The sequence below is a fragment of the Sphaerodactylus townsendi genome, linkage group LG04, assembly GCF_021028975.2.
Source record: "Sphaerodactylus townsendi isolate TG3544 linkage group LG04, MPM_Stown_v2.3, whole genome shotgun sequence".
Taxonomy (NCBI): Eukaryota; Metazoa; Chordata; class Lepidosauria; order Squamata; family Sphaerodactylidae; genus Sphaerodactylus; species Sphaerodactylus townsendi.
In genome coordinates, this window is record NC_059428.1 from 147,508,694 (window position 1) to 147,532,016 (window position 23,323).

The 23,323-nt window shown below is 48.3% G+C and overlaps 2 protein-coding genes across 3 annotated transcripts; both read right to left on the bottom strand.

The window, feature by feature from the left end:
* Positions 1-1,083: 1,083 nt before the first annotated feature.
* Positions 1,084-11,153, bottom strand: FLCN (folliculin). 2 transcript variants are annotated; one of them, XM_048494801.1, is made up of 12 exons: positions 11,029-11,153; positions 9,307-9,636; positions 8,429-8,575; positions 7,976-8,197; positions 7,569-7,729; positions 7,120-7,211; positions 6,570-6,763; positions 5,571-5,684; positions 5,293-5,416; positions 4,793-4,924; positions 3,521-3,626; positions 1,084-2,655 (listed from the first exon to the last, which is right to left on the bottom strand). In XM_048494801.1, exons 2-12 carry the CDS (start codon positions 9,553-9,555, stop codon positions 2,448-2,450), a joined length of 1,749 nt encoding a protein of 582 aa, XP_048350758.1. In that variant the 5' UTR covers positions 9,556-9,636; positions 11,029-11,153; the 3' UTR covers positions 1,084-2,447. The 2 variants fall into 2 exon arrangements, with proteins under 2 accessions (XP_048350758.1, XP_048350757.1); XM_048494800.1 differs by having other exon boundaries at positions 9,307-9,643; positions 11,029-11,152.
* Positions 11,154-12,872: 1,719 nt separating this feature from the next.
* On the bottom strand, positions 12,873-22,972 carry COPS3 (COP9 signalosome subunit 3). The gene is made up of 12 exons (XM_048495279.1): positions 22,885-22,972; positions 21,229-21,358; positions 20,249-20,361; positions 20,061-20,110; positions 19,357-19,449; positions 18,411-18,590; positions 17,653-17,793; positions 16,205-16,378; positions 15,663-15,749; positions 14,654-14,767; positions 14,254-14,334; positions 12,873-13,211 (listed from the first exon to the last, which is right to left on the bottom strand). The coding sequence occupies exons 1-12, from the start codon at positions 22,937-22,939 to the stop codon at positions 13,158-13,160; spliced, it is 1,272 nt and encodes a 423-aa protein (XP_048351236.1). The 5' UTR covers positions 22,940-22,972; the 3' UTR covers positions 12,873-13,157.
* Between the last annotated feature and the right edge of the window lie 351 nt (positions 22,973-23,323).

Genomic DNA, 23,323 nt, shown 5'->3' on the forward strand with positions numbered 1-23,323 from the left:
TGGCCACCCCCGTAGGCTAATCTCTCTTGCCCTGACAACCTTGCAGGGCCGCCATAAGTCAGCCGACAGCACTCAAAGTCTGCCACTTGTGATGAAAAAGCTACATTCCTGTTAACAGGTGCTGGGTTGGTTATATGCAAAGGTTGAACAGCAGCAGATCGTTCCCAGGAAGAAAGACTCGTTCAGTGAAATGTAGGACTTTTGGATTTTATTTAAACTGACCTAGATGGACCCAGGCTAGCGAAATCTCATCTGATCTCAGAAGGCAAGAAGGATCAGCCCCGGGTTAGGACTTGGATGGGAAACCACCAAGGAAGTCCAGGGTCGCTATGCAGAGGAAGCAATAAGAAATCTCCTGAAAACTTTAGTGGGCTGCCATAAATCAGCTGCAACCTGACAGCACTTGAAGTCTGCCACTTGGAATACCTGCCAGGTTGGTTTTTGCTAAGTTTGAACTGCAATAGATATTCCCAGGAAGAAAGACTTGTGAAGTGAAATGGACAACTTTTATATTTTAGTTAAATTTACAATTTCACAGAAGTACTGCAATGAAAGATGCAGGAAAAAATGTGACCTTAGAGATGAATTTATTAACTCAGTGTATATTATGAAAAAAGTAGTAGAACATGAAGAGTTTTGGATTTATATCCTGTTTTTCTCTCCTGTCAGGAGACTCAAGATGGCTTACAAAATCCTTTCCCTTCCTCTCCCCACAACAGACACCTTGTGAGGCAGGTGGGGCTGAGAGAGAGAGAACCATGACTGGCCCAAGGTCATCCAGTAGGCTTCACGTGCAGGAACAGGGAAAACAAATCTGGTTTGTGTGGAGGAGCGGGGAATCAACCCTGGTTCTCTAGATTACAGTCCACTGCTCTTAACCACTACACCACACTGGCTCACTAGAGTATGTGTGTTTGAAAAAATTTATAATTTTTATTGTTGTCACCCCCTTCCCACCAAAAAGCTGCTCTGAAGCTTATTGTGGATTTGAGGCAGCATTGAGAATTCAGTGGTTTCTTAAACTACATGCACATATGAACCAGATGTGCCTGGCCAAAAATATGAAAACCAGGTTTTTCCTGCTTGGGGGAAAAAACAGCTATTTTATTTGGTTCATGGGCTACAGACTGAACATAGCTTTTAAATTAAAACGGCAAAATTATCAACAAAAATCAGTATAAATATCTGAAAATTATAGCCACATTTTGCAAGACAACAAGCCTAGTTTTACTTAGAAAAAATATTTAAGCCACTCTGTGATAAAAAAAAAATTGTTATCAACTTACAAAGAAGTTAGATATGTGCAGTGTTTAAAATCTATCTTTGTTTTTCCTTTTCATTTTAAATTTCAACATAAATATTGATGGGGGAGAAGTCCCTAGCAAAGGACTTGTTGGATAAACTACAAACCACTGTGCAAATATTAATTTTTTAAAAAAACAACCCCAAAACATGAGAAAAAGGTTCTTTCTCCCGTTACAAGGGATGCTCTCCGCTCACCAAACGCACAGGACTTTTTCACAAACATTTCTCTTATATGTGGAGCAAGCCACCTTCTGATCAGACCATGGCCTTTACACAAATACCAAACATGATGCAGTATACTCTTACTGCGACTTTTTCTTCCAATTGAAACTGAAAAAAGAGATCTTCTCCAAACAGTGTTTATTTTCTCCACAGTGCCAAGAATCATCAGCACATTGGTGGGAGGGGGAATAAGACAGTTTGCAAGTTTTCACTGCCTTCTACGAGAATGGAAAGTCCAGGGTCTTGCAGGCAGATTCCTTTCAAATACAAAATTTAAGTTTCCCTTTTCAAGGCAAAGCCTGCTTATCTACCGGGTTATAAAGAAACAGCCCAATCACAGTTCCAATCAGTTGGCTCAAGCACCCTCCCACCGATCTAAAAAAAACAAGACTCTTTTCTTTTGGCTGCATTGTGGGAAGTCAACTGGCAGAATCAACACAGTCTGAACCCATCCCAAGAAAAATCCGCTACGATCATACTCCAGTGCAGGCAAAGGAGACCATCTACTCATCTGAAAACAGACGAAGCACTTTTGACTTGCGGAGGATAGCATCAGGGACGGTTAAAAACACAACATGTTTTAAGTTTCCAACTCCCCAATAAAAAGTTCTGCCAGGGTGGGAGAAATTCATCATTCCCAGCTTTGCGAAACTGGTTAGAAAAACATGATCCAAGACACAATAATCTTTTCTAGCCCATAGACATGGGAGAACATCCCCACCGCAGGCACTTCTGAATTACTGGAAAACAGCCCGGAAAGCATTCAGGTGTCCATGCATACAGTAGTAAGTTGGAGCTCTCCATGGATACAGACGAATCCTATTCTTCCTTGCCTCAGTCCTTGGAGCTGAGGCAACGGGGTTCCGATGGGGAAGGCCACAGCAAGAAATTTTCCCCAAGCACCACCAAAAAATCCTGGGCTAGTTTCGAGACTCTGAAGATGACGAAATCGGACTGCGAACGGTGGACATGAGGTGAGACTTGTACGTCTTGCTGAGGCCCGTCATCCAGAACTTCAGGAGTTTCACATTGTCCTCCTCGGCGGCGCCCAAAATGCTCAGCAGCTTCTGGGTATCCTCCTTGGGCCGGCTGTCCACTTTGGTGAACTTGAAGAGGACCTTCACTTTACTGCCAAAGGCAGTTAGAAAAAAGAAACACGTTCAAAATAAAGCCAAAAAAATAAAACCCTTCCAAACACTGCAAGATGAAAGCTGCATAAATTGTCTTAATGGAAATACAGAGTTTCATTATGTTGGTCACAGAAGTACTCTGTGAACAACCCTTTTGTTTTTTATGAAGAACTTTTAAAAAATTGAACCCGGCATAAGCTTAAAAAAACTACGTCTCACACTCACGCAGCTAAACACCAAAAGGGAATTGCACCTCGAAGTTTACCACATCAAAAATGATGCACTTCATGGCCAAACGGGTTAAGGAACAGCACAATCCTAAACAGAACTGCAACTTCCAAAGTCTCTGGGCTTAGAACACACTTAGCTCACATTGTGGACAGTCGGACAGAGTTGAAGAGGACCAAAGACGCATTTGACACAATTCACTATAATGTCCAAAGGAGCTGTCTCAAAACAGCAACTCATCTGTTATATTATCTATATATCAATTTGCATCTATTGGTTGAAATCCCACTTTCCTCCCTAGTCGGGACTCACAGTGGCTTTGAACATCGCTGTTCTGAAGTCAGGTTTCCCAAGATTCCAGTCCAACACTCTGTCCACTAGAGCTGGGCCAGGCCAGCTCTTACCCTACTGGACACATGCGATTCCTTGGGAACATGCGATTCTGCTAGACTAGTGCGATTCCATTAGACACATGCAGTTTTTGGGCTGGTATCCAGAGGTCCTTTCAAACCTGAACATAGTCATGTCTTTTAAAAATAATTCCTTTAACACAACAGCCACGTTCCTGGGCGGAGGAGAGATGTATCTCAAGGCACTTAAAAAACCTTTTACAGAAGTTGGAGGCAGCCACTTACTTCATCCACTCCTCCTTCAGGCAGATGAGGCACTGGTCGACCACGTCCACTGAAAGGTTCTGGTTTGTCAAGGCAGCTTCGACCTTGTTCAAGATGGTCGGGCCCACTGTTTCCCAGAAGAAGGAGGAAACGCCTTTAGTCTGTGACAAACTGCTCATTACATCTAAAATTATCCACTTGGCAAGCTCTAGGTCGGGGTTCTCAGCATTTTTAAGACTCTGGCCACCTTTGGAATTCTGTTCCAGGTTGCTGGGCACCACCACACAATGGCAGCCACAGGAGGCAGAGCCAGCTACAAAATAGCTGCCGTGGGAGGCGGAGCTGCACAGAGGGAAGTCCACGTGAGAAACTCTCTCAGAAGGGAGTTAACCTTTTAAGTGTAATTCTTTTAAGATATATATATATATAAAACAGTTATAAGAAGAGTTAGGATTAATACCCCACCTTTCTCTCCTTGTAAGGAGACTCCAATCAGGGGTAGGGAACCTGCGGCTCTCCAGATGTTCAGGAACTACAATTCCCATCAGCCTCTGTCAGCATGGCCAATTGGCCATGCTGGTAGGGGCTGATGGGAATTGTAGTTCCTGAACATCTGGAGAGCCGCAGGTTCCCTACCCCTGCTCTAGCTCAAGGTGGCCTACGAGCTCCTTTCCCTTCCTCTCTCCACAACAGACACCTTGTGAGGTAGGTGGGGCTGAGAGAGTTCTGAAGAACTGTGACTGGCCCAAGGTCACCCAAAGGGAATACAGGAGTGCGGAAACACATCTGGTTCACCAGATAAGCCTCCGCCACTCAGGTGAAGGAGCGGGAATTAAACCGGGTTCTCCAGATTAGAATCCACTTGCTCTTAACCACTACACCACACTGATGGACCCATAAGAATACATAGTCACCTTACACTGAATCAGATTTTTGGTCAATGAATGTCAGAATTATCTAGTCAGGTGGGCAGCTGCTCTCCAAGGTCTCCAATGCTGGGGATTGAACCTGGCACCTTCTGCACGCCAACCAGGAAATATACGTATACTTTTCCTTAGCGCAAAGCACACCCATCATTTACACAGTATGGCGTACCATCTGATGAACAGCAAACTAGGTTACTTTCATGTAACCTCTGACCCTAAATGCGCCTCCTCTTTCTATGCACCTATCCAAACTTGGGAGAAGTCGTGATATCTTTGTACCCCTAAATCTACAGCCGCTACTGAGGAAAGCGTGGTATTTGTCTACCGAACACCACGCGTTTTGGAGATGGCTGAACATGCTGTTTACCTCTGTCTGCTGCTACAGGGCTCCCGCTGGTGACCACAAATTCGTATTTGCTGAGCGCTTGTTCATCATCGAACAAAACAGGGTAGAGGCTCAACCTAGTGGCAGTGCGGACTTCCACAAGGACAGCAAATTCTGGATCAAAAGATACATGTGCACAGATCCGGTACAGTTATAACAACAGGTGGCAACATGGGAATCCCAGGCTTGTTTTCTTTTGAAGAAGAAGAGTTTGGATTTATATCCCCCCCCCCTTCTCTCCTGTAAGGAGACTCAAAGGGGCTGACCATCTCCTTTCCCACCCCCACCCCAACAAATACTGTGTGAGGTGCTCAACCCCGGGCCTGCCACCCAAGCCAAGAAAGGATGGCATGACAGTTTCCATAGAAACAGGAATGGAGTTAAATCCCGTTTTAAAATAACTGGCATCGTGTTTCTTTCTGTACTGGATGAATGCAGAGACTGCAAAGGGTTGGGGTGGAGGAAGCAAATGCTGCTTTTACCAGATGACAGAATGTGAGGCGGGACCGGCACGTGAGGGGCGAGCCCAAGGAAGTTACATCGATAGGCTTCCTCGTATTTGTCGCTGTAGGGGATGATCCGAACGCAACCAACAGGCAGCATGGTCTGGCAGAGGAAGGAAAAAACCAGGGCAAGTGAGCAGTGCGGCAAGGCCTGGCCGCTTGCCTTCTGTGACCTCACTGCCACTCAGCCAATCAGAGGTCTCACTGCCCTTTGCACACTCCACAAGAGATCAGGGACAAGGGACAGCCATCCCTACCCGTAGGACATCAAAAGCAGACTGGACGAGATCCGGGTCCCGTGCTTTCCAGATGACTTGATTTCCCATGAGCACGTGCCACGCCAGCATGTGAAAAGCCGACGCCCCCAGGACCTGAGAAACAAAAAGGAGGTTATGATCCATCAGCTATAGCTTTGGAAGGGAATAATCCTAGGGCAGGTCTTGCAGGAATTTCCCCCACCTGTGCTGATCAGGGAACTTGGGGCAAAAACTGAGAAAATTATAGGTTGGAAACACCACCAGGTCTGCCAGGGAGGTGGTGGTAGGAACAAAATGCCTCCCATAGTTTATCTTCCAATCACACAGAAAAGATTTCATTGAAAATTTTAATTATATTTATACCCCCACACATACCCAGCTGGAGCCAGACTTTGGGTGGCTTAAAACCACAATATAGTGTAGTGGTTAAGAGCAGGTGCACTCTAATCTGGAGAACCGGGTTTGATTCCTGCTCTGCCACTTGAGCTGTGGAGGCTTATCTGGTGAATCAGATAAGCTTGTGCACTCCAACACATGCCAGCTGGGTGACCTTGCGCTAGTCACAGCTCTTTGGAGCTCTCTCAGCCCCACCTACCTCACAGGGTGTTTGTTGTTGGGGGGGAAGGGAAAGGAGATTGTAAGCCCCTTTGAGTCTCCTACAGGAGAGAAAGGGGGAATATAAATCCAAACTTCTTTTTCTTCCTGCCTGGTCAAATGATCTATGATGATGGATTCAAAGTGCAGGAAAAGAGATTCCACCTAAAAACAAACATCGGGAAGAACTTCCTGACAGTCAGTAGTATTCAGCAGTGGAATGAGGTGCCTTGGAGGGTAGCTGGAGTCTCCTTTGGAGGTTTTTCAACAGAGGCTGGATGGCCATGTGTCAGGAGACGTTGATTGTGTGTTTCTGCATGGCAGGGGGTTGGACTGGATGGCCTTTGGGATCTCTTCCAATTCTACGATTCTGTGATCTCCTAGCAAGGGGCTCCAACCCCTTACCTGTCTCAAATGCCGGAGGGACCGGAAAACAGACTGGTTTCTGGGCCCTCCATTCCAGCTACCGCAGTCTAACAGCAGAGACGAATCAGTCGGGCTCTTGACCAGTTCGCGGCCTTCCCCAATGCCCACCCGGCTGGAAGGCTTCCCGTCTTCTTCCTCGGAGTTATCCCAGCCTTCGGATTCTTCTTCAAGATCTTTTTTTAAAAAGGAGAAGATAATCACAATTTTGATGTTAGCTCAGCAAATTCCAGTTCCGCACTCCACCTCGGGAAGCGCAACAAACCAACCTCAAGTATTTGAACTTTCCACGGCACAAGTGGCAGAGTGGGGAATCAAACCTGGTTCTCCAGATTAGAGTGCACCTGCTCTTAACCACTACAGCATGCTGGCTCTCAGTAATATACAGAACACGAGACCCCCGAGTGCGTTCCCTTCCTCAACAACTCTGCTCTGCACCCAAGTAAGAGCATCCATGGGACAGACGATAGGAAAGGACAGAGGTTAGGCATGGGGGCGGAAGCGAGCTGCCGTTCCAGAGTTCGAGTCCTACCTGCCAATTTTTCCATTTGAACAAGCGTGTCCTCGGTGGGCGCGCCCTCCAGTAACTTCTCCGTCAGCCGGCTCCCACAAGCCTTCAAGAGCCTGGAAATCAAGAGAAACTTCCAAAGATCAGGACGGAAAGCTCTTAATACCGCAGTCACCGCCATGTGAAGACACGCTCTCATCCAAATATACATTTATGTGTAAGTTACAGCGGAGGTCCGGCACCGAGCGTACCAGCCACAAGCCCTGCCGCTTCTTCCCAGCACCTAGCGATGAGTGGAACACTGGAACTGAACCAAGAGCTATCATGGTTTTAACGGTACATTGCCATAACACCCTTTGGGTGAGCAGCAACTTTAAAAGTCTTAACAAATAAAGAAAATGAACCACTCGAAGGTACCCACACGTGCCCCAAAATGTACATACACAAGCACTCCTCACTTAGGAGCTCATTACCATGCAAAGGAAGTGTGGAGACATGCCCACAAGTTCTCGTCGTTGGTCAGCGAGGTAAGAGAACGGGCCGCATTGCCGTTCCTCTGGTGCAGGAAAGGGGTGAAGGCCGTGTTCATGCGCTGGGCTCTCTGCGGGCAGCCGTACTGCTCTGCCTCAAACACCTGCATGGCGAAAAAATGAGCCACCGTGACAGGAAGCAATACTCCTTGATCTGGATCAAATACTCCTTGATCTGGATCTGCCAACCACGTCGAACAAAAATGCGCCCTCATTCGAAACAAATTCAAAATCAAAAGCGTTTCCAGGGAGACGCAAGGAAGGGGGTGTTCAAGCAATCCCCGCTGCCCCCAACGTTCTCCGCACACCTCCATCGTACACACCCCAACTCTCCCACGTGGCCCCCTCACCTTCAGCGCTTTGCCCTGCAACTCGTCAATGATGCCCCGGATCTTGCCCAGAAGGAACGGCCAGGAATTGATGAGGTAGATTCGGTCCATCATGACGGTGATGATACTGTACCAGCGCTGGAAGCCCCGGGCCAGGCTGTCTTTGATGAAGAAGGTGTGGCTGAACACGAATCCGTGCTGCTCATCCCCAAAGAAGATAGGCCCTTCGCGGCCCGGACACACCTTGCGAGGAAGGGCGAGAGAATGAAGAAATGAATGCAGGAGGCCTGGAAGCAGAGCATCGGTGAATGTGGATGCAATCTCCAATTCTCTGCTGGGAGCGGCATAGGGGTAACAGAACCCGGATTCCTTCGTGCTCCCTTCACACCTGGACTATGCCGCTGAGGCTAATGGGAGTGTGAAAAACGTGGAGAGCTCAATTCGGTTTCAGAATCCATTGGCAGGGTGTCCTACCTCGCAACTGAGGCTGCGGACGCAAGCTTGGCGGACGATGCTGAAGAGGTGAGGGTGGTTTGGGTGCTGGTGACTGACATATTTAATGGAGGTTTCTTTGTCATGGCTGACGTAGCCCGGGTGGCCCGCTGGAAGAGAACGGCAACCCTAAAGCAAGGGGAGGAGGGAAGAGAGACAGTCAGGTCGCTGCCTGAATTCCAGGGATAAAATAATGCCCTTCTTTGGAAAGGAAAATAAATCCCTATTGATTATTTCAGGATAAAAGTAAATTCATATCTTTGAGACGAGACCGAATCTTGCTACATTCTTTTTGTACAGGTGACCAGAAACCAGGGGCTGGGCGTCGATTTCGGTTTTAGTCGATTCCTTTCGGAATTATCGATGAAAACCGAGGTACCATTTGCCATAGGAATCAACGTGAATCCAGTTAATCCGTTCAAGAACGGATTAATTGGCTTCCTCAAACCCCAGCCAGGAGGCAGAGGGAGCTCCTTATTTGGGCAGTGACACCCCCTGATGTCACTGCCCAAATAAGGAGCTCCCTCTGCCTCTCCTGGCTGGGCTTCCTCAAACCCCAGCCGGGAGGCAGAGGGAGCGAAAGGAAGGAGGGGGGAACCTTCCTTTTGCTTGGGTGATTTCCCCTGAAGACGGGAGGGAGGGAGCGACAAAAACCGAGGCAATCAACGAAAACCGAGACAAATTTTGCCCAGAAAAAGTCGACGAAAACCAAAACCGACGAAAACCAAAGTCAACGATAACCGAGGTACCACTGTATCTATTTGGAAAACCAACACCAGCTTTGGATAGCCATTTAGAGACCTAAGAGAGAGAGAGAGAAATCTTAGCATTTGCAGAGAAGCAGGAGTCGTCTCCCTGACCTCGCACATTTCCGACTTCTTCGGTCCCGGGCTGCTGGAGTCCACGCTGGCGCCCTCCACCGGACTGTGCGGCCGGATCCGGCTGCTCATTTGAATGCCCCCTTCCTCCTCTTCCGGCTGCTCGCTGTGTCCTGGGCTGTCCCCATTTCCTGCACCATGCGGAAGAGGGGCGTGCAGGACTTCCGTACAGAAGAGGGTGCGTGGGCCATGCAATTCACAGAAGTGGCAAAGGACCACAATGGCGTTCATCGCAGCTCAGGGAAGTCCACGAAATGACTTCCAGGGCCTTCCCCTTCTTCCGCTTGGTCTAATTCCACTTTGGAACGGAACCTGGGTCCTCAAAAAAACACAACAACTTTATTTTAAATTTGTTCAGGGAAATACATCCGAACACTAAAACACTGGACTTTTCCACACCATTCATTTAAAACGTTTTGAGGCAGGAAATGAAATGTTTCCCCCTTGTCCTCTTTTTCCGCTTTCCCCCATTCTGCTTTGGTTCAAAATTTGACACGATTTCATTGTACTGTGCCCAACAGACCAAATCACCAGGGGTGGGAGAGGTGGATTGCTTGATAAATAAAACAATTTTGTTGTTATATAGTCAAGAAATCCGGAGCACGGCTTGGGAAAGAGAGCCAAGAGGCGTGTGTTTTTTAATCTCAACCTCGTCTCCTCCCCAATGGCTCAAGGGAAGGAGGTGGGGGAAGCCATTCTGTGCTGTATAAAACTAGGGTTGCCTGTGGTATCTGGAAATCTACTATTACAAAGTGGTGCAAAGTGCCATCAAGCCGCAGCTGAGTTATGGGGACCCTGTGGGGTTGTCAAGGCAAGAGATAAACAGAAGTGGCCTCTGCACAGGAAACTTGGACTTCCTTGGTGTCTCACATCCAAATACTAACCTGTGCCGTCCTAGCTTAGTTCCAAGATCTGACAAGATCAAGCTAGCCTGAGCCACCAGATCACAGCAAATGATGGACAGAGGTGGTTTGTTGCTTTCTGCCTCTGCATAACAACCTTGGACTTCCTTGGTGGTCTTCCATCCAAGGACTAAACCAGGGCCGACCCTGCTTAGCTTCTGAGATCTGACAAGATCGGACTAGCTTAGACTATACAGTTCAAGGCAAGAGACATACAGAGGTGGTTTGCCACTGCCTGCCTCTGCGTAGCAACCCTGGACTTCCTTGGTGGCCTCCCATCCAAGTACTAAACCAGGGCCAACCCTGCTTAGCTTCTGAATTCTGACAAGGTCGGACTAGCTTAGACTGTACAGTTCAAGGCAAGAGACATACAGAGGTGGTTTGCCACTGCCTGCCTCTGCGTAGCAACCCTGGACTTCCTTGGTGGCCTCCCATCCAAGTACTAAACCAGGGCCGATCCTGCTTAACTTCTGAGATCTGATGAGATCAACCTAGCCTAGGCCTTCTAGGTCACGGCAAGAGATTGACAGAGGTGGTTTGCCATTGCCTGCCACTGCATAGTAGCCCTTGGACATCCTTGGTGGTCTTCCATCCAAATACTAAACCGAGGCCAACCCTGCTTAGCTTCTGATTGCAAGCTAGCCTAGGCTATCTAGGTCAGGGAAAGAGGTGGTTTGCATGGGTTCAGATGATCCGTATTTTTTTTTTAAAGACGGATTATAATGGTCAGTGCGATAACAGATGCTTGGCCCAGCTGTCTGATACAGGCTGAAGAGCCCATCCCAGCAAGCAGCCCCCTTACCTCTGCCTCTGTTGCGTTGCTTATCCAAGGCGCTAGTCCGGGCTGAGGTCACCCCCCAAAGCGAAGGGCTTCCCTCGGGCTCCCTCGCCTTCTCCTCTGCGCATGCGCGCCGGTCCACGGCGAGGTTCCAACCCCAAGCGCCTGACACTGACTGGGCGGGCGGTACCACCCCGCGCCCGTCCGAGGGGGGAGATAAAACCCCCTCGCGGCTTTTAAAGGGCCAAGTCGAGCCCAGCAGGAGAGAACAGCCCTTCTAGACATCGAAAAAGAGAGGTTTAATTCCCCAAAAGCTCCTAGGAGCAGTTTTGTGCCGCTTCAGAGCCCGATCTGCTCTTCTCCCCGGAATTTGCGAATGGTTCGACCCAAGGGCATACGATTCATCGACGAATGGGGAAGACCATCTCTAAAATAGGGGAGAGGAATGAGCCTCTATCAAGGGATGAGCGAGGTAGGCAAAGAGACGCAAAAAAAGTAAGTTTAAAAGGAAGAGGAAAGCTCCAAAGAAGGCGATACAGAAAGGTGCAGCGGCTCTAAAACAAATTTCTTCATTTCAACCCCCACCCGTCTTTAGGAGATGGTACGAGCCGCCCAGTCCTATGACTGTCTTGTGATGGAAACAGGGAGGCGGGTGCAAAATTGCAGGGGAGAAATTGGGGCACGGTTGAAACTACCATGAACCTGTGGCGAATGATCAGTGCAGAGCTGCATTCCCCTGGCACGGTTTCCCATGTGTGGTTTTCTCCCTCAGTTTTATTTATTGCTTTTTGTAGCCTTGCCAACCTCCAGGCGGGGCCTGGGGATCTCCCAGGATCACCTCCTCACCACAGAGATCAGTTTTCCTGAAAAGCTGGCTTGCTTGGGAGAGCGGGCTATCTGACATTATACTCCACTGAGGTTCCTCCCCAAACCCCACGCTTGTCCAGGCTTCACACCCTAATCTCCAGGAATTTTCCCACCTGGAGTTGGCAACCGTACTGGAGCTGGAAGCCACCCCTCTTGAATCTTAAGACTGCTGCATAAGGGGTGAGGGAAAGCCAGGAGTCATGCCAGTCCATTGGGAAATCTGAAAATGAATACAAGCCCCAACCCAAATCATATCTTTTATTTGAAACAACACCAGTTAATGGGCAAGCTTTCAAGTGCTACAAAACTCTTCGTCAGGCTCAGTTATGGTTGCAAACTTTGGCCTAGGAAGCCGGTATCGCATACACCCCTGGCCTACTTTGGTCGCACATCGAGAAAGCACACAAGACTCTCTAGGAAATATAGGGGCAGTGATAAGTGACCAAAAGAAACCCTTTGAACATTAGAACCACAGACAGCGGCTGAGTTAACATATTCAGTGCGTGAAGGATCCTATTACAAAGGAGCAGCTTAAATGCTTGATACTGCAATCAGATCTGTTTCTCTGCCTTGGCAAAATGCAATGCACCTTGGGGTGGAATGGGGGAAAGCAAAAATTGAGGCGCTACAGATGGGAGTTGGGATGGCTGTACCTATCAAGAATGATGAAAGTTAGTCAGAGCCCTCCAAACTTTCAGGGGCTAACTCTTAGCCCACTGCCATATGAACCATCCTGAGCTGGGCCAGATTTTCTGTTTCAGAATTGTGCATAAAAGAACTGGACACTTCCTTTCACCCTTGCCAGTAAAACTGTTCGGCGCCTGAGCCCACAAAGCCCATGTAACATTTTATCTAGACTAACTTTCCTAATATAATTATTCTGCTCATAACAAGAAAAAACTATCTTTTTAAAAAATGAACAGAGAGAACCCCATAAAATTATCTTGTCACATAGACGGGGGGGGGAAGACCATACGAAAAACAGCAATGTTCAAGCCACGTCAAACAAAAAGCAAATTATTTAATGCATTGACGATGTTAATTTCCAGATAAATACACAACAGAATGAGATTTTTCCTTTCTTCACAAAGGATATTTTTTCTGGATATCATACAGTACTGAGAAGATGTGTCATTTACACTTTGCTTTCAAAGTCCCGGTGAAAACAGTCAATTCTCTGCTTGCTGTATACTTTGTAACACTTGGATCCTAAAGGTGATTTTCTTTAGCTTTGTTTGTTTGCAACGGAACAGCAAGCAGGCAACACAAAACAAAAAATGTGATTTTCAAGAATAACTGGATGGCTTGCTTCCTGCTTCGTCTTCTTGAGACCCCATGCTCTGTCAAGCAAGAAAGAGAGTTGGTTATCAGCCATTTCCAAGAGGGGCATGAAGTAAGAGATGATCAGGGGTCCATCTGAAAAACCTCTGTTGGGATGCTGAAATCAAGGCCAAAATAGGGTCCGCTGTCTGTGGCAGAGAGATAACTAAACATGTCTGCGAAAGACGACACTTTTCTGGCAGAGAGCTCCACTGAAATATGTACAGAGCCACCTCTGCTGCATGGCGGCTTACAGATACAAACGAAAAACAAAGGGCAAAAACAACCGCACAAAAGGCTACTGTGACCAAAAAAAAAAGAAAATAAGAGTCAAGGGAAAACAACACTCTGATAATAAGATAGAGCAAAATGAACATACACAACAATAACATGCTGAAAAAATACCAATGCAGATCTACAACAAGGAAGCCCAAATGTGGTACAGTTCAATATAAGGACGGGATGATCCGGGCCTTCTTCCCCTTTCGCAGTTCCAAGACCCCTTCGTCAGCAGACTTTTAGCAGACTTGTTGAGTGGTTAGTCTAGAACAGGGGTAGGGAACCTGCGGCTCTCCAGATGTTCAGGAACTACAATTCCCATCAGCCCCTGCCAGCATGGCCAATTGGCCATGCTGACAGGAACTCATGAAGTGTAGTTCCTGTTATCCTGAAGCTAGTCTAAAATATTTCGATGGGATTCTTTTAAGCTGTTTAAATATCGGTTAAAATATAAAAAAAAACAGGCAGGCTTGAATAATTGTGCCGCTGACGAAGCGGTCTTGGAACTGCAACACGGGAAGGAGACCCAGATTGTCCTGTCCTTATATTCATGCCTGAAGAATTCACTCATAATGGAGCCAGCGTGGTGTCGTGGTTAAGAGCAGGTGGATTCTAATCTGGAGAACCCGGTTTGATTCCCCCACTCCTCCACCTGATTGGCAGAGGCTCATCTGGTAAAATAAATGGTAAAGCTCACCCCGGGACGAGCTTCACCCCCCCCCCCCAAGTCCAGATGCTAGCTAGACAATCCTTCCCATCCCAACTCATGCCTTGGAGAATTACCTTTTGAACAAACTGAGGGTTCACAGTTATCTCTTGATCCATAGATTTTAGTCTCTCGTCAAGCTCTATACATTTCAGCATCTAGAGAATGATAGAGATCAGATTGCTTTTCAGTTTCAACATCTGTCACAAGATGTCTGTGACATCTTCCAGCATCTGGGCAGAACCCCTGCAACATTCATGCGCTCTTCCAAACCCTCCAGCCGTTTTAAAACTCTCCATTCAACTCAGCGGTCATTCCCTCCACCAATGGTTCACACAGCTGAGGTGTGAATGAAGTTCTTATTGATGAGATTTATTTCCCTTTTCCGCTGGCACGGTCAAGGAAGTTAACAAGAGTTGACACTTCTTTAAAAAATTCAGATTCAGTGATTGCTTGGCAGAAAAGAGAGTTATTTACCTCTTGATCGATGTTGTGCAGCATGGCGGGATTGTTATATTTCTCTGGATTATCGTGGAAACAGACCATTCCGTCTTTCTGGTTAATACTAGCAAAGATTTCACCATCTTCTATCTGGTGGAGGAAAATAAGAACAAGATGACTTACGGCTCAAAGTTTTCCTACAGATCACAGGAAGAGAGAAAATTTCTGGAAACTCTGAAGGCTCTCCACCAAGAACAAAAAAACCCAAAAAATTATGGGGGAAATAAAAATATATACAATACTTTTGTATCAAGCCTAAACCTATTGTGTTTTATGTTGTGAAGCAGTGCATCATTTATAATTTATTCAACACATAAAGCTGTATCAACAACATGTTTATGGAATTTAAAAGTATAAGTAACTTTGTTCTCAGCAAGCGGAGCTGCAAACATACCAAATACTAAAGACAAAGGCTCATTCCGCACATGCAGAATAATGCACTTTCAAACTGCTTTCAGTGCTCTTTGAAGCTGTGCGGAATAGCAAAATCCACTTGCAAACAGTTGTGAAAGTGGTTTGAAAACACATTATTTTGCGTGTGCGGAAGGGGCCAGAGAGATGCAAACTGCCATACACTGTGAAGTCACAGCACAGTTCACTCAAAAATTCTTTCTTCAGGTTAGTTTTTTTGGCACTCAACAAAACTTTCCAGCTTTTCAGCTGAGGGGGAAACAAAATCCACAGACAACTTCGTGTGGAACATTTTGAGTGAACGATGCCTCCTCTCAAGAAACCTTTTAATAGGAGAAAAATATTTCATAGCATTCTGGCATCCACAGTTAGGCTGTTGTGGGGGGTTCCTACACAATGAGGGGGCCAGCTTAGACCTCGGGTTGCATCCTGCAAACCCACAAGCTCTCTAACAGGAGCGAACACAGTGCCTGCAACGGATCACGCTGTCAAACAGCAACCAACTCTACCCACAAAGCTTTCCATTCCATCCTGTGATGCAGGAGCGACTCCTGTCCAAAGCAACACTCCTTACCATGTGAAGGACGTATTTTTCGGCTTCCTGGGGCCCCGAGAGCTGCACTCGACTTGCCATGTCTTGTAGTGATAGCGTTAAAAATGTCTGAAATTCCAAAAATAAGAGGACAGAAGCATGAGGCGAGGGGAACCAATCCCCCCGTCCCCTGCCCTTTGTAGTGGCCAAAGAATATTGGAAGGAGCCTGCAGAATCCGCTGCAGCAAATGTTCCCAATGTGGTGCCCACCATGTGTTTAGAAAGTGAGGGGGGGGGGGTAGGCGGGGCTTCTGGTTGGCTGCACAGACTGAAAAAGCTTCCCCCTCAAATGCTGAAGAGCTGCAATGAGAATTACGCATTGCATCATTTCTGGCAGGAGCCATTTTACTGCTCGGCTCACCACCCTCTGAGAAGGGGACCGCCACGTTCAAAAAAATCGGGGACCCCTCCTCTGCGAGATGCAAGACATCCCATCTTGCGACAAGAGCGCTCTGAGAAATCGGAAGAGGCTCGATTTTATCAGCAGCGAGAGAGCAAAACCCGCACTATGGCGACGTCCTCACCTTCGTTAGCCTCTGAATGTTCTTTTTATAGAGCGAGGACAAGCATTGCTTCACCAGGCCCATGTTGTTGTCTCGGGTGAACGTCTCGCTGTGCTTGTTCACCAGAGCCCGCAGCTCCGAGGGCTTATTGGTGGCATACACTTGTGCTAATTCGTGGTAGGCGTTGCTGAGTGGCTGTAAGTGGGAGAAAGGAATTCAGATCTGAAACCAAGGGAGCCACAAGGCCAAACTCCCGATTCCCTTTAAGTTTTCTTCTCTTGCCCTAATTGTTTACTCAGTTGAGCATCAAGCAGAGAAGCATCGGGGGGGTGGGGGGGGGTGGAGGAGGAATACGCTAATGGAAAAATACTTTTGTTTTCCCTACGTCACCAAATACAGGCACCCAGAGCCAGGCGGAATTATCTGAGTCTTCTGATCTTGAGTCCTCCATCCCTGTCTTTCGCGCCTTCTGTAGTGTGGGATAGTGCTAAGGCATGGGGCCCACATACCTATGGGACCGCATCACCCCTTATGTCCCACACAGGCCGCTACAATCAATGGCGGCAGAACTGCTGGTGATCCCAGGCCCTGCGAGGATGCGGCTGGCCTCGACCCGGGCCAGGGCCTTTACGGCTCTGGCCCCTGCCTGGTGGAATGCTCTACCTCCAGCTGTCCGGGCCCTGCGGGACCTTGGCGAGTTCCACAGGGCCTGTAAGACAGAGCTATTCCACTGGGCTTTTGGAGGGGCTGGCCGTGGTTCCACTGCCCCCCATTAAATCAAAACTGCCAGCCGGACCATCTGGTCGGGCTCTAATTCCACCTTGGGCCCTGCCTATCTCCTCCCCTTCCTTCCTTCCTTCTTCTTCCTTTCTTTCTTTGGCCTTAGATCGGGCGCCTGTGTATATATGTGTTTACATAATCTGGTTGTTTTAATTTATTAATTGCTGCTGAGTTTTAATGGTTTAATTTTATGTTGTATTATTTGCTGTTGGGAACAGCCATGTTGGGAGCCGCCTCGAGCCCGTCGGGGATGAGGCGCCCTACAAATTTAATTAATTAATTAATTGATTGATTGATTGATTAATTAATAAGGGGATGGGAGAAGGGAGGAGGATACGGGATTGATACATCGGGGTTGTTTGAAAGTTCCAGCAGAACTAGCTTCTCCCCGTGTCTGCCAAAAAAGACTTCTAAACCTTCAAGTTACAGAGTCTGATTTGAGTCACAAATCCAGGGCTTGACACTGTCCTTCCTCTGAATGTCGATGTCGTTTGACTCGCCAGTTGCAGAAGACTGCTGACCCCTACACTGGAGGCTCGTGATTCGGAACGATTCCAACACTTCAAAGATTCTGACCCAGGTCACCTTCCTCTTTCCAAGAATGTGGGGAACACACACACACCCCATCCTCTTTTTTCCTTGCGTCTTGCTAAACTCTTATTAACCCTCCACATTAGCCGGAGCCTTACCTTAATGAATCTACCCACTACCTGGGAGGTGTATTTCGGCAGCTGTTGCACTTTGCCAAGAAGTATCAAGGAGACTAGGATGTATTTTTTATAGGATTCCAACATAATGTGACTCACGGCCATGGCAGGAGTCGTTATAGCCTGAGAAAGAGAGAGAGAAAGAGACCAAGTGGGAAACCGTGCAAAGAAGGACAGGTACTTTGCAGCAACTTAGAATCATAGAGTGGGAAGAGACCCCCCAAGGGCCATCAAGTCCAACCCCCTGCAATGCAGGAACACACGATCAAAGCACTCCTGACAGATGGCCACCTAGCTTCTCTTTAAAAACCCCAAAGAAGGCAACTCCACCACACTCTGAGGTAGTGCATTCCACTGTCGATTAGCCCTGACTGTCGGGGGGGGGGGGGGGAGAGGGGGGAAGGAATCTCCTTTCCTTCACTTTGAACCTATGACTCCCGGTCCTGGTCTCTGGAGCAGCAGAAAACAAGCTTGCTCCCTCACCAACATGACATCCCTTCAAATATCTACGCATGGCTATCATGTCACCTCTTAACCTTCCTGGGAAACTTTGAGGAGCTTAGGATGCAAAATCCTGCAAATGGAGCCTGTATAATTAAATATCGCCAGTCTTCACAGCCCCCCCCCCCCCCCAATTTTCAAACTCTGATGCGCTTCAAAGAGCAAATACATTCTTGAGCCTGTTCTAGCTGAAACTTCACCTCTTCTCTGGGTGGGTCCATCTCTCCCTGGTGGGTTACCTGTTCATAGAAGTAGAGTGCTCTTTCAAAGTTCTTGAGGCCAGTGTATATCATTCCGCCATAGTAGTAGTAACAGAGAAAATGCTTTGCATCGTACGCCCCGTTCTCTTTACAAATATCCATCATGTCCACATCTAGATACGGGAGGGCAGGTTTAAAGCATTTTGCTAACAAACAGAGCTGAAAGAAAACAGAGAAGGGTGACATAAGCCGGGCACTTCCACGTGATCTATCTATCTTAAAATCACAGAATCTTAGTCGGAAGAGACCCCCAACAAGGGCCATCCAGTCCAACCCCCTGCCATGCAGGAACACACAATCAAAGCACTGAAGAAGAAGAAGAAGAGGAAGAGTTTGGATTTATATCCCCCCTTTCTCTCCTGCAGGAGACTCAAAGGGGCTGACAATCTCCTTGCCCTTCCCCCCTCACAACAACCCTGTGAAGTAGGTGGGGCTGAGAGAGCTCAGAAGAACTGTGACTAGCCCAAGGTCACCCAGCTGGCCTGTGTGGGAGTGCACAGGCTAATCTGAATTCCCCAGATCAGCCTCCACAGTTCAGGCGGCAGAGCGGGGAATCAAACCCGGTTCCTCCAGATTAGATACACGAGCTCTTAACCTCCTACGCCACTGCTGACAGATGGCCATCCAGCCTCTGTTTAAAAATCAAGAACTGAGATTTAAATGGACACTGGGTGGTAAAATCCAGACACCAGTAGGTGGGAATAAGGAAGGGGCTATGAAAGATTGCTGCTGTAACTCAGCCCATAACACAGCTTTCCAAAACAACAAGCCAAAAGATACATCCAACACCAAGAAACAGGAGAAGACTGCACCCAACGGGATAGTGACTTAAATTCCTAAGAATGCATCTGGAAAGGTTTGCGGGATGGCTTCATTGGCCCTTAACGGCCACTTACTCCCAAGTCGGCCTACTGGAACTTCTTACCTGGCATAGATCTGCATGTATTGAGGTCAACTGGTTAGTATTCATCTGCATCTTGTCGATGGCTTGCCTGAGAATTCCGATCCCTCGCAGAGGCTGCCAGAAGCAAGAGTTCAAATTCAGGGACGTTCCCAGATGGAGGTTTTTGGTCACGTTTAGAAATGAGAAGCTAACCTGCCTTTTGTGATGAACGTGAGACTTCTGGTGCCTCACTGAGAGATCCCTGGTGCACTTCACTGAGGGGACACATCCACTGGCTGAAAAGGTGAGTTTTACTCAACCCCCGTCTTCCCAGGTTTGGGGGATCCCAAATTCTGATAAGGTTGTAAAGCCCCTCGAAAAAGGGCCCAGACGCTCCCAAAAGCACCCAGATCTGTGGCTTCAAGTGAACGGAAACGCTCCTCCTACAAGCAGCCTCCCACCAAACCTTTTAACTTGCTTTTTTAAAAAAATTCTTATTTTCTTTTCCACCATTGGATACTGTTGGTATTTTCTACGAGTGAGAAAACTTCAAAGGAGCCCCTTGGGGATCGGGCAGTATAAAAATTGAAGAAATAAATAAATAAAATAAATAAATAAACATCTTAAAAAATTAGACTAGGTGGAGAACAGCTCAGATCCGGCGGGGATGCTCTTGCGTTCATACAACGCCCCCAGGAATCTAAGAGCCGCACTGTCGAAGTCGCTGCATTCAAGAACCCGCTTACCTGCTTCCTCTCCACCAGGGCGTTTGTTAATTGGTGACACAGCCCAGCAACTGGAAACAATTCCGAGAAAGACAGAAATGAGAATTCCGAGAAGGACAGAAATGAGAGCCCCAAATGAGGAAGGCATCAAACTTGGGAATACGCAAGGTGGGGTGGGGTGGGGGGGATATCTCAAAAGCCTGACTCACAAGTGTCTGTCGCGTATCGAATGTGCTCCCCGTTACACGTGCTGATAAAAAGCTGAACCTGCGAAAACAGCGTCTCGAAGTCGGGGACGCTGGGCATAGAAAACTTCACAAACCTGAAGGACAGAAAAGACAAGAGCAACGCTTGATAAGTTTCCGAGGGCAGCTCATCACGGTGTTCAAGCCCCGTTGGCACCTTAGAGAGAGAGAACACTTGCAGGGTATGAGCTTTTCCTTGGTAACTCTAAGGGTAGAGCCCTCCAAAAAGATAGCATTTAGGGGCACATCCCTTTGGGCTGACCTCTACTTCCTACATTCCACTCCCCAAAACCGTAAGGAAAGATAGATGGTGGTATTATCAGTCACAAGTCAGTAGACACGAAACACGTAATAATGCACTCGTTCCATGCCCTTGCTGATGATACCTAAACCAACTCAATTTGTGCATGATTTGGTGTGAAAGGAGAAGAGATCATAAAATCATAGAGTTGGCAGAGACCACCAATGCCAGCAAGTCCAACCCCCTGCCATGCAGGAACACACAGTCAAAGCCCACCCGACAAGCAGTGGTTTTTCCTGATGTTTAGGTGGAATCTCTTTACCTTTACCTTGAACCTGTTACTCCTGGTCCTGGTCTCTGCAGCAGCAGAAAACAAGCTTGCTCCCTCCACCAACATGACCTCCCTTCAAATATTTAAACATGGCTATCGTGTCCCCCCCCCCCCTTCCTTCGCTTCTTCAGACTAAACATCCCCAGCTCCCTATGCCTCTCTTTGTAGGACATGGATTCCAGACCAAATGTTACCATTTTGGTTGCCCTCCTCTGGACATGTTCTAGCTTGTCAATATCCTTCATAAATTGCGGTGCCCAGAACTGAACCCAGTATTCTAGGTGAGGTCAGAGGCTCAAGTCGGATTCCTCCCAGGAGAGATGCCAGGAACCGAACCGGGAAACCCTACAGAAAAGGCATCAGACTACTTACAGAACAGCAAGAACCCCCAACGAGTGCTCTTGAACATCGAGGGCCCCCAGGACGGTGTCCAGATGAGAAAGGTTTTTGGCAAGCAGCTCCCCGCTTTTGTTGATCAGTTCGCAAAGCTGCGTCATTTGCCCTGGAAGAAGGAAAGAGCGCCGTTCCATTCTGAGCTAGGCTAGCAACAGTAAGAAGTTAAAACTCGTGCGAGGTTTAATTTACCGCGCACAAAAGCTCGTTGTTCAATTGACTCACATAAAGTTCAGCTGGCACAACAACGGGGTTAAAGCAGAAGCACGTGCCCTCTTGTAAGCGACGTGCCAGTATGGTGTCTCTCTGGTTGCGAGTTACACTTATAGTAGTTTTATTAAATTGAACACTTGTCATTCTACTGTAGCAACGTTCTTTCTCCGACATAGCAAAGATTTTGTACTTTACCCGCTGCCTGTGTCCTTAGCAGACTTGAAGAGTGCACAACCAGAATCAGATCCTCGCTTCATCGTGGTAGGTACTGTACTCAACTGGCAGCAGCCCACCAAAGCCCACAGCACCTACCACCTGGTTCTTTTAACCAGAGATGCCGGACATTTAAACCTGGGACATTGTAAATGCTACACAGAAGGTCTGACACTGAGAACATAGATAGCTCCAGCTGCCTTCTAAAGACCAGCCTCCTCAACTGGCAGCAGCAAGCAAGAGTCTCAGGTCTGATGCCTTCCATGAGAGATGCCAGGGAATGAATCGGGGGCTTTTTGCATGTCATGCAGAGGTTCTGGCACTAAAAATATGGATAGGACAAGCAGCCTTCTAAAAAGTCGCTGTACTCAACTGGCAGCAGCAAGCCAGGGTCTCAAGCTAAGGCTTTCCCATTTCTTCCATGCCAGGGACTGAACCCAAGATGTTCTGCATGCCACACAGAGGTTCTCACACTAAAAATACACATAGGTCCAGCAGCCTCCTAAAGAATCGCTTACTCAACTGGAAGAAGCAAGCCAGTCTCAGATCCAATTCCTTTCATAAAAGATGCCAGGGATTGAATCGGGGGCCTTCTGCATCCGAAGCAGAGGTTCAGCCACTGAGACCATGGACAGCTCCAACAGCCTTCTAGAGAATCGCCTACTCAACTGGCAGCAGCAAGCCAGAGTCTCAGATCTGACTCCTTCCATGAGAGATGCCAGGGATTGAACCTGGTACCTTCTGCATGCTAAGCACAAGCTCTGCCACTGAGACCACAGACAGCTCCGACATCCTCCTAAAGAATCGCCTACTCAACTGGAAGCCACAAGCCAGAGTCTCGGGTCTGATTCCAGGGATTGAACCCGGGACCTTCTGCATGCTCAGCACAAGCTCTGACACTGAAACCACAGACAGCTCCACCAGCATCCTACAGAATCGCCTGCTCAACTGGAAGCCACAAGCCAGAGGGTCAGGTCCAATCCCCCCCTTGAGAGGCGTCAGGGATTGAACCCGGGGCCTGCTGCATCCCAAGCAGAGGTTTCGCCACTAAGCCACGGCCTCTCCCAGACTGCAGGCGCACCCCGGGTCCGCCATGCCTCCCGTTGGCCCCCCCACGCCCCAGCAAGGAAAGGCGGGCCGAGGAGGGCCCCCGGAGCCCAGCCCCGCAGGCGCCGGCGGAGGAGGTCTCTCCGGTCCGCGGCCGCTCACCTTGGGCCGAGAGCTGCCGGACGCTGTTGACGAACTGCTCCAGGGCGGACGCCATCTTGGCGGCTCTGGCGGCCACCGAGAGAGCGAGAGGAAAGCGGGGGGGAAAGGTGGCCCCGCCTCCTCCAGCCTGGGCCAATCAGGTGCTCGGACGCTCGGCGCGTCCTGGCCGTCACTTCCGGCGCGCGGCCCGGGCCTTGACAGAGCGGTTGCCACGGCAACCGTCCCGCTCCGAGACCCGGAAGTGGGTCAGCAGAGCCGGCCTCCCCTCTTATGACTCAGCAAAAGAGGGGCGGGGGAAACTTTGATGCCGCCATTTGTTTTCATAGATGGATTTTTTTTTAAAGCCTCATAATACATGTTGGTTTCCGAGGCTGGTTGCTAAGGGATCCGCGTGGCGTCACGGCCGCCGCGTGACGTCACAGACGCGCCATTGTTAGAG